Here is an 11,706-nt window from a genome sequence, read left to right on the forward strand (position 1 = left end):
TTGAAGAGCCATAAGAAATATGATAACACGTTACCGATCTCGATAGGTAATAAACTTTGTAGCATCAGAAACACACAACTAAGTAGGTTCAGAAAGAGATAGTTGATCCCAAATAGCATGTATTTATGAGATAAAGGTACCAATAGATTGACCAAGCTGTTGAGTTTTGCTGTGAAGATTGGTCAGAAGTGGTACATGTATTAGAGTCTGAGGAACGTCTATTGAAGAAAATGTCAGCCCATAACAAAAGAAATGAGTTGTTTTGGAAGACTAGTCTGGCAGCAACCATAGCCAAAGCAAGAACAAGAATCGATGAGCATGTCTTTATTATAGCAGACCGCCGCGCAACCAGTTATATAGGCCTTACTGGTTATATCAGTGACATATGCAAATATGTCACATCCTATGGCTACCAACTTATTCTGGGTGTGCGAGAAATGAAACGGTTGGCCCCAGTAGTCTGTGGCATATGATTCATATGAACCATTAGATCCAGATATAGTCCATCGAGATATGGAGAACCTCTGAATCGGAATGGGAGAGAAATGCCAAGTGCGATGACTCATTGCAAGTGACTTCAAACTTCTGGTTCCGGTAACATCCTTTCCCTATGCCAAATGGATAGGGAATGTTCATATTCCCGCAATTCTCTTGGCACTTGGGCTTCGCCATAGAATTAGAGGCTGCTTCTTTAATTAATAGGAAGAGTAGTAGAGAGTAAATGAGCTGAAATATTTGCAGCTGTGGCATCTTTTTGCTCCCACTCATGCCTTTATACTAACTAGGATATCATGTTTTTTTACTTGAAATGAACACAATTTCTCATTCTCCAGAACTTTTAAATTCTTTGAATTCCATAGCCCTTCTGTGTCTTGGCACAAGATTGTTTGGTTTCAGCTGAATCTTATTCCTAAACATGATATCCCATTCTATGGCCCATTTACACATCTCATCTCTTTTTCCAATGTCCCCATTCTTTCAGAGTGTGCTTCATATCAGGCTCTGATTATATGAACAAAATTAAACTCCGTCTGTATTAGTAGTCCCAAGTCCAAATAAAGGAAGAGGGTTGCGTCTGGTAACTTGACAGCCAGAGTAAAACTTTTGTCATGACATGAATCCTATAAATTAAAGAAAAAAAGGTTTGGTTGTAGTTGTTGTATATATGTAAACAAAGTTGCTCTTCCGTGCACAGTCTATACGCTTTGGAGGGTGGGAAACCATAGAGTTTTCAGAAACAAAGCATCCCTGCCATCGCTTACCGTTATAAGTATAAATATCAAGGATATTGTCTGCAGCAAGCTATTCAAGAACAAAGCATTGCCGGCGTGTGGACCCTTCCCAGCTCTTTATTTTTTTAGCTGAAAGGCCATTGTTCTTTAAGGTCTCTTGTATTTAACGTCTTTGTTAGTTATTCCGAATTTCTGATGTAGAATATTTTGTTTGATACATGTGTTCTTTTGGGATGGTATTTTGAGGGAGATTGTAGAGTTGCCACAACTCGGATGTTTGGCGCCTGTTTGGGGTGTTTTTTGGACTTGTTTTGTGGGCTAGTCTTTCTGTAAATCAACTTCTTTTTTTTAATACAAATTTACTTATTGCAAAATAAGTAAGTAAATAAAAATCAGTGAGCCTGGGGCTCAACATTCAATGATACTACTGATAGGGGAGGAAGAGATTCTGAAGGAAAAAAAGATTAAAATTGTGTTATCCGGTGAGAACTAAGTCACATAAAGAAGGAACGAGAATGAGAGTGGAAGCACAAAAGTAATAAATGTCTGGAACGTGAGAGCGACACTCACTGCGTAGAATTGTGAGACTTGAGAGCAAGTGAACAACTCTCAAATCTAATTATTCAATTTTAAAAGTTGAGTCATTTCAAAATAATCTCTTTTAGCAATTAAAGAAGAAGGAAATTAATAATCAGGATATTTCAAAATTATATCAGACCAAGTAAGACAACTTTCAAGCTAACCATTTAGTGTTACCAAAACACAAACATCAGATAAAATAATATTAATTTTTTTTTTTAGAAATTAACTACTTCTGAATATAGTATTGAAGTAGCGTGTCAAAACACAAACAATACCGATACTCACTACTTTTATAATTTATATAAGATCCATGAGTCTAGCGTATGACCCAGGAATTACATTACTGTAATTTTATTGCTAACATGGTGTGAAACCGATATTTCCATAGGTATTAGTTTATAATATGATTAAGGAATTACTATAAATTAATTGCTAGCATGGTGTGAAAGGGTCATTTCCATAGGATTATAATATGGATTAAAGAGTTACTGTAAACTAATTGTTAACATGGTGATAGTGTGAAACGGGCATTTAGATGACCAAAAAGTTCATAGACGAGCAATTTTTCCACGCATAGATACAATGCATTTTTGATCGTATTATTGAATTTTTCTCTGTTCGAGGGTTAATATATATATATATACACACACACACACACATATAAATTCTTCGAATTTTAATAAGTTGACTAATTATGCTCCCAATTGACCTTTAAAATTAGTAGTTTATAATTACTATTTACCCTTTCATCCATTGGATCGAGCATGCTACTTTGGTGGGGAATTTTGCTTGTAAATTTGAGACTTGGTTTTTTTCTCCATTTTCCTGCTCGTTTTAATGAACATTGTAGTTTACATTAATCTCATCTTATTGAGCCTTTTTAATTTTACACATAGGACAGGCTGGAATTGCTGGATTGGGCCAAAGGTAATTTCCAATTCTTACCCAATATTTTACAGGCCCTGACCTCTTTTTAAGCCCATATATTTAAATTCCTCCGAAACTGTTGTGTTTATCAAATTGCCAAGCATACCATTGTGCACTAGTTTACATCGTTTCTTATCAAATATTTTTTTTATTTCAGAGAATTGTACAAAAATATGTTTAGTTAACAGGTTTTGATAATTGTTTTTCAAAAACTTATTTAAACAAAAATCTATTTTCAAATAACAATTTTTTGTTTTGAGTTCTAGAACTATTTTTCAAGTGACAAACTAAGCAGACTCTAACTACCTAGCTTGAACAATTGAAGTGGGTTGTATTTGGTGTAAAATATACACACCTAGATGGCTACATGTGCTTGGTTTTATTGAGTATCTGTAGCAAATACTTTTTATGATTATTATTAGATGGAGAAAATGTTTGCAAAAACTGAAGTGGACAAAAAAATGAAAATTGTTAAAAAAAAATAAAATAAAATAAAATAAAAAAATCATATCCGATCTCTAGGGTATTTGGGATTTTGTCCCGACTAATTCCTGGGACACCGTATAAAATGCCCCATTCACACGGGGTCGAGTAAAACTTCGACTTTCACCCGCAAGCGTGGCCTCAAAAAAAAAAGTTGAACCTTAAATTTGATACTTAATGATGCACTAGGCCCATGTGATTTAGCACTCGAGATATATGAAAATTTTAGCATTTAAGTTATGTGATGTGTTTAACCAATAATTCAATATTGTGTAGAATTGTATATACAATACTGTTGCAAATGGCCTCCTCCTCATTTGCAACAACTTTTAATAATTTGAATAATTTTTTTAGTTGTTTTGAATAGTATGGTCAGTGACATCACAAAACAAACAGAATCTTATTAGTTAAATTAATTATTTAGAGTGCTAATTGGATAAGAATGTTATTAGTTAGATGCAGTGGATACACTAGATAATAATAGTAATAATAATAATAAATGAAAAAACTGATCTATTCTCTTCTCTAAGAGGAAAAATTAAAAAAATAGAAACTTCATAGTCAAGTAGGAATTTGGAATATGGCTACAAGAAACATTTCATGTTATTAACTACTTTCTTCATCTGCAATATTAATTGTGTAAGAGAAAGACCTTTCACTCACCAAGTTGTAGCTATTCAGGCTATCCTGTTGAAATAATAGCTGCTCTTGTATCCGTCTCAATCGGTCGAGTTCTGCTGCCACTTCTTTCATACTTGGCCTTTTCTTCGCATTCAATTTTAGGCATCTCTTTGCAAGAGTAGCAACAACATTAATCTCCTCCTCTTGGCCTTCATTCACAACTAGTGTGTCTAGGATTTCAAACAGACCACTATGTTTTATTGATGATCGAAAATGAAATACAAGACCTTCATAAGAACTATTAGAAGAGACCGCTTTTCTTCCTGTTAAGAGTTCAGCAAGAACTACACCAAATGAATAAACATCACTTTTATCAGTTAGTTGCCCTGATCGAAAATATTCTGGATCCAAGTAACCAAATGTGCCTGCTACCAATGTCGTCAAATGAGTCTTGTTAAGGGGTACTGATCTTGAAAGTCCAAAGTCGGATACTATAGCCATGTAATTTTCGTCCAACAATATGTTACTAGACTTTATATCTCTGTGAAAGATAGCTGTAGAAACACATGAGTGTAAATAAGCAAGTGCTCCTGCAACTTCCCCAGCAACTCTCAAGCGATCATTCCAAGGCATCGAAGCATAGCCCTCATCGTGAAGATGGTCGGAGAGGGTGCCATTCGAAATATATTCATACACTAGTATTGGAACTTCAGTCTCTAGGCAACAACCTAACAATTTCACAATGTTTCTGTGATTTATGTGAGAAAGGATAGTAACTTCATTAATGAACGGACCAATTTGATTTTCATCAACTTCTTTAGACTTCTTAACCGCCACTATGCTTCCATCGGATAGCATCCCTTTGTAAACTGTACCGAACCCTCCTTTGCCAAGGACTCGACTTTCATTAAAATTGTCTGTGGCCTTCTCTAACTCTTCCACTGTGAAGAGTTTTGTTTTCATTGCACTTTCTCGAGTTGAAGAGATATGTTGTTGCAATAACAATCCTCCATTTTTTCTAAAGAACTTATATTTCAATTTGTTTTTCCGTCTCTTCGCAAGTTTACGGTGCAACCATAAACCAATAGTGATGAAGACTAGAGCACCAATAGCAATTCCAATGCCTGCACGTGCCGAAAAATTGAAGCAAAGAGCGTCCTTTGGGCAAATATTCTTTTTTGGTTCTTTGCACTCATCAATATCTTTAGAGAAGACAAGAAAGAAAAGAAAAAAAATGTACATGAGGTATAAGCTATTCAAATTTGAATATTATTGAGCAAATAGTATAAGTTCTTCAAATTCGAATATTATAGAGTAAATTATATAGCAAAAGGGTCTTAAATATTTCTATACAAACATATATAATAGATTGGTGAGCAGTGGTATAGCCAAGAAATTTTTTTTTTTCTGTGGGGGCAATATTTAATAGCAATAATATACATACATACATATATATATATATATATATATATATATATATATATAATTTGAACCAAAACAATATATGTAAAAATTAAAATATTTATACATTACTATTTCAAAATTGAGTTCATTCAATGAAATATACTAAAAAAAAAATATCATATTCAATTAATCAAGAATAAGATATGAAAAAAAAAAAAAAAATAACACAATTACTTAAATTTAATTGTTCTAATATATCACGTGTAAAAATAATAATAAAAAATAAATTTCCATGATAACCAATTTCATTCGAAAAAATTCCATGGTAACAAACATTCTTAATAACTATTATGTCAGATTGTCAATCTACTCATAATAAAAATTTATTTATATTAAAAATAAAATAAAAATAAAATAGAAAACAAGTTATGAAGATAAGAAAATTTGATAGAGTAGGTGAATATGTGATTTCATTGAATAAAAAAAATTCAAAATCTTATTTAGAGAATAATAATTAGTAATACAATTACACAAACTAAATTTTGAAAAAATAACAAGTCCTAAAATAATTTTGATAGTAATAACTAATAATTTTTTTAATTAAAATTATAATATCAAATAATAATCGTAAATTTAGGTAATAAAAAATATATATATATTAGATTACCTGTCTGCTGCAATGCTCTACGACTAACTTTGTTTCTGTTTACTGGTAAATAGTTGTTCCGCTTGCTTTGTTTGGATTGTTGAAGACTCCCGCAAAGGAAAATGTTGAAGACTGAAAATGTAATGAAAACAATTTATTTGTTTATGGTAAAGTAAAAAGTGTTAAGAATATATTGATGAAATGCTTTTTTCTTTTTTTTTTTTTTTTTTTTTTTTTTTTTTTTTTTTTTTTTGGGAAAGTGGGAAAGAATATAATATTTTGGGGAAGTGAAAAAAAAATGTATTATATTTTGTGGGAATGTGATAAATTGATAGATATACTATATATCTTTAGTGTCGTGATTTTTATTTTTGTTTTTTTATTTATTTTTTGTTTTTTATTTATTTTTATGGTTTATGTAGCATATATGCGCTATATATCGTTGTTGAACTAGTTGACAACCGAAGAAGCATGCAGGCTAAAATAAAGAAAGTAGAGATAAGGGTTCCCTTGATAACCTTGAGAGCAGCGACATCGATATCCCATGCCATCTTCAAAGCATACACTGTTATTGCCACATGCATAGTCTTTTCTTCGGCGAGCTTCGTGGCAAGAAAGATTGCTCCCAATTACCCAGTCAAGCACCAACGGGACAGCAGGAAAGAATTCGTCATCAGTAAATACTGAGGTGTTGAATTCTGAGAAGTTGTTATCCGGATTTACAAACTTATATTTGACGTGGGAGACTCGGAATGGTAACGAATCCAACCCAAGACTTAGAGAAGAATATTTTGCAGACGACTTGCTGTAACAATTAACAACAGTAGGACCATATACGCGCACATAATGATCCACAGAGATCTCCAACTTTGTAAATCCGGAACAGGAGAGAGTTGGCTCCTTGCAAAAGACTTCAAACATGGGGTTCATGTAGCATCCTTTCCCAATGCCAAATGGATAAGGAACGCTCACGTTCCCGCATTTCTCTTGGCACTGTTTGGAATGAGAATTAGAGTCAGCTGCTGATCTTGTTCCCTTTGTTAGTAGTAGTAGTAGGAAGATCAATACTACTACTGAGTCTGAGTAGATGATGGTGATGATGTTGGATATTACATAATGTACCACCAGCTGAAATAGTTGCAGTGGTATTCTTTTTCTCCCACTCATGCCAGATACTCTATGATGCTTTATTGGAAGACAAACAAGGCCTATTTAATTAGGTTTTGTCAAAACAGTTTTCTATTTTCTAGTAACTGAAAAACCTCAACACTATTAATTAAGGGAGAAAATCCAAAGGAAATGACTATCAAGGTTGTGCTCTGCACTGGTGAGATCAAATGAAGCTCTCGTCATTTGCATATGTATATATTCAAAAGTTGGATTATTCCAAGAAAATTTTCTTAACGAAGAAATTAATAAATGTGAGTCACGTGGAGACAATTTCATTACACATTGACTCCACGTGAATTCATCAAGCAGTCATCAACCAAATTTTATCGTCTATGGTACGCGGCATGGAGTGGTAAATAGAATATATATTAATTTCAACATTTCGGAGTATTGCCCTAACCACGCCAATATCTATGGATTTGCTTTAATTTTGCACTTGCTTTGACCGTTCTAATGGTCTAATTAGTCAAGGATTTACCTTATTACTTAAGAGTACGGGTGGCAAAATAGGTCATGAGTAATCAATTAGTCTACATTCGTTCACTTTAAAATAAATATAGGTGAATCATTTTAAAATATGGGTCAAAATGGATAACCCATATTTAACCAATTTTTACCTCTATAAAAATAAATTGAATATGAGTCACCTATTTTGACCCATATTTCATTCATTATATAAGAAATACAGTTTCACAACTTCTATTTGACTTAAATTCATCTCTTCCTTTCTAAAATTCTCTCACATGATTCCAAATTCACTCTTTTTCCACTATCTCTCTCTCTAAAATTCTCTCTTTAAGATTTTCTCTGCATCATAGACTCCTCATGTATGTAATACCACGATTCGAAAGAAACCTATGTTTATATTGTATTTCAAAGTAGGATGACCTGATTTATTCATTTCATTATTTATTCTATAAAAATTTAACAGATAATTATATATATATATATATATATATATATATATATATATATCTTACCTTCATTCATATAGTCACAAAATAAAATAATATAAATTTAAAGGATTTTCAAAATAAATTAGAAGATTTATAATTATTCATACATATTTTTACAAGCTTTTATTTATCTAAAATCAAAAACTATAATAATTGTTATATTTAGTTGTGGGGTTCATTATTTATGAAAATTTGGAAGAAATGGAATTTGTAACTTGGCCCACTATTGAGAGAATTTGGTACGCATGTTTGAATTATGTGTATAGGTTCATTATATATATAATGTTGTAGGTATGAACCCATTAAATACATATAAGCAAGTTGTTTCTTTAGCTTTCTTTATAAGGTTGGCTTATGGCTAAGTATTGCTCATATATATATATATATGGGTATTGGTGTGTATCCGAGATGTATAGAAAAAGTAAAAGAAAATAAAGTAAACTCTTTCTACATTCTATCCTCTCAAAGTTTTTTGTTTTGATATTTTTGTTTATGTTAATTAATATTTATATAACAATAATAAAATTATCCAAAATAATAACTTATTTTTTTCTTAAAACGGGTTGACGGGTCATAATGGATTGACCCGGCCCATTTTTACCCAAATCATATTTAACCCATTACAAACGGGTTGAATATGGCCACAACCCATATTCGACCCATCCTTATTTAACCATTTCATATTTGACCTTGCTCAAACCAAACCCAACCCAACCCGCCCAGAGATGGAGCCAATGAGGGGCCAGGAGGGGCACGTTCCCCTCCTCGCCTAGCCCCACTCTCTATAATATATGTAGTAATTTTTTTATATTTTTTCTATATATATGAAAAATTGTATACAGTGCCCCTCCTGGCCTGCCCTCTATAATATATATAGTAATTTTTTATATTTTTTCTATATATATAAAAAAAATTATACAGTGCCTGCCCTTTGTAATATATGTAGTAATTTTTTATATTTTTCTATATATATAAAAAAAATTATACAGTGCCCCTCCAAATTTTGTGGTTTCTAAAATTATCTTTATTTTCTTTTTTACTCTTTAAATTTCTTAAAAGAAAAAATTAAATTTTCCTTCCTCAATTGAAACTCTTAATTTTTTCCTTTTAAAGTTCTCTCATTTTTCTTTCCTTTTTCAATTTCTACTTCTTAAAATTCATCTTTTTAACGTGTATATTTGAATTTTTTTTTTTTCTTCTTTTGTATTTTGTATTTGTAATGTTTATATATATATATTTTGCACGGTGCCCCTTCTGACTTGAAATCTTGACTCTGTCACTGAACCCGCTTGTTTACCATCCCTACTTAAGAGTTCAGCATATGGGCCATTTCAAAAAGAGTAAATTAATAACTAAGTTATTATAAAATAACAAGTCATGTGGAGATAATTTCATTACACATTGAATCCATGTGAATTCGACTGTCATCAACTAAATTTTTTCTGCGGTACGCGGTCTGGAATGGTATATATGATATGTACTCATTTTGACATTTATGAGTATTGGCATAACCAAGCCAATATATATAGGTTTGTTTTAAATTTGTACTTGTTTTGACCCCGCTAATGGTCTAATTAGTCAACATGCACTGAATTAATTAAAGATCTAGGTCATTTGGGTCGTTTCAAAAGAATCTCTTTAATTTAGTAAAGAAGGAAATTAATAACTGAATTATTTCAAAATAACAAGTCACGTGGAGACAATTTCATTATATATTGACTCTATGTGAATTCCACGAACACTAATCAACCAAATTTCTTTGTGCGCCACCGTGGAGATATATATATAATATCTACTAATTTTGACATTTAAAAGTCTTGGCCTAACCAAACCAATATCGCACTTGTTTTGACCCTTCTAGTGGTCTAATTAGTCAAGATTTATGGCGTTAGTCCAGATTTACCATGTTAATTAAACATGTATTTCTTTTATTATAGCCTGAAGGAGAGTTAATTGGTGGAACATACTTTTGTTTCACGGAAAGCTATATTAGCTTCTCAAAAGCAGTGTGGATATATGAATACCACAATGAAAAACATGTGAATTTGATTGTCTAGGGTTGGTTTGACAAAACTTTTGCTTTTGATTTTGTGCCGAAGAAAAAGTGAAGTTATAAATATCACTTTCACTTTGCGTATGTGTTAGTGTTTGAAAACTATATTTTAAAAGAATTTTTAATATCAGAAGTGTTTTTTTAATCTGTTTGGCAAAACATTTAGTTGAACTCTTCTACTCTTGAAATAGCCATTCAGATTAATTTATTTATATATTTAAATTATTTAAAGTCGTTTAGTAATAAACACCCTACATTTTGTTTACCTAAGCATCACTTGGCTGACAATTCTATCCTGCATAACTCCTATCTACTATTTACCCACATGACACAATGAAATGAATATCTGTCAATGTCTTCATTTGGCAAATAATTCTCATTTTCATCTATGATTTTATTTTAGAATTGCATCATTTATATCATTATTGACTTCAGTATCAGTGTCCATGTAAACCTGAAATATATCTAAAGGTCATATATAATAATAAATAAGTAAAAAATAACTTTTCATAAATCAATTAACAAGTAAAACTGTGCAGGTAACAAAACATACCATTTACAATGTTGTTAAAGTATCAAAATGTAATTATTAAATCACAATGGTGATTATTCTTTTTTTTTCTTTTTTTCTTTTTTTGACAACTCTATATTAGTTTAGTACGCTCTATTAACAAGGTAATGTTAGTATATATTCTAAAAAAAATTATATGAAGGCAACTAGAGTGTCATCTAGCACATGGAAGGTTTGCTGCAATGTTCAATTCTTGATGACAAAAAAGTGCAATCCAACCATACTAAATTCAGAACATGCAACCTCCCATCTTAATTCATGAAAGATCACAAAATTTACAACAATAAAATGAGGAGAGGGCTGATTCTTACTTTTATTTATCTTTTCAAAAACGTAAAAAAATAAAAATAAAAAAGTATGATGCTTGAAATCTTATAGTGTCGCTGCTGTCTGCTGAGGAAACTGAGGAAGTTGAACAATGAGAGACTCACGAGAGAACGTGAGCAGAGAAACCCTAGGAGACACAAATCGTGAAATGGTAAGATATTTATTTGGATAGGCTTGGAACAAAATTTGTTTACTCATAAAAGATAGGGTGTAATGGGAATTACAAAATATTCATTAAAATCAGAAAACGGCTTCGCGTGTCGATCAGAAAGAGCGTTTCTTAAGAGCTGAGCTTCGGGGGGAAGAACTTTCAAAAACTAAAAACTCTTAACCTGAACAATCCAAACACCTCAATAAATAGCTTCGGACTTGAAAAGCCGAAAGCTTATCCAAACACCTCATAAGAAGGTTGGCTTCTCCAAACATCTAATATCAATATAAATTTATCGAAAAAAGAAAGAAAAAAAAGAGTTGTCTTATTTTATATTAAATCATTTTCAATTATGACAGCAGAAAATATCATTAATGTATACTCGGTGTAATATTTTTACCCCCTATTTGAAAAAAATGTGCAAAAGACACTCATAATTCTTTCACATTATGCGAAAAACACCCTTAAAGTATACTCCGTGTAACATTTTTACCCCTTTTTTGAAAAAAGTGTGCAAAAGACACCCATATTTTTTTTTCACATTGTGCAAAAAACGCCCCCTATAATATAAATTAGTATTGTA

At 31.6% G+C, this 11,706-nt stretch overlaps 1 protein-coding gene across 1 annotated transcript; it reads right to left on the reverse strand.

Annotated features, from left to right (window-relative positions):
- Nucleotides 1-233: 233 nt before the first annotated feature.
- LOC132279933 (wall-associated receptor kinase-like 8) lies at nucleotides 234-7,062 on the reverse strand. The gene is made up of 4 exons (XM_059782007.1): nucleotides 6,414-7,062; nucleotides 5,917-6,027; nucleotides 3,888-5,047; nucleotides 234-608 (listed from the first exon to the last, which is right to left on the reverse strand). The coding sequence occupies exons 1-4, from the start codon at nucleotides 7,060-7,062 to the stop codon at nucleotides 234-236; spliced, it is 2,295 nt and encodes a 764-aa protein (XP_059637990.1).
- Between the last annotated feature and the right edge of the window lie 4,644 nt (nucleotides 7,063-11,706).

Source organism: Cornus florida, unplaced genomic scaffold (assembly GCF_030987335.1).
Source record: "Cornus florida cultivar Cherokee Brave unplaced genomic scaffold, ASM3098733v1 CherokeeBrave_3.0.0_Hap2_Chr01, whole genome shotgun sequence".
NCBI classification, from domain to species: domain Eukaryota; kingdom Viridiplantae; phylum Streptophyta; class Magnoliopsida; order Cornales; family Cornaceae; genus Cornus; species Cornus florida.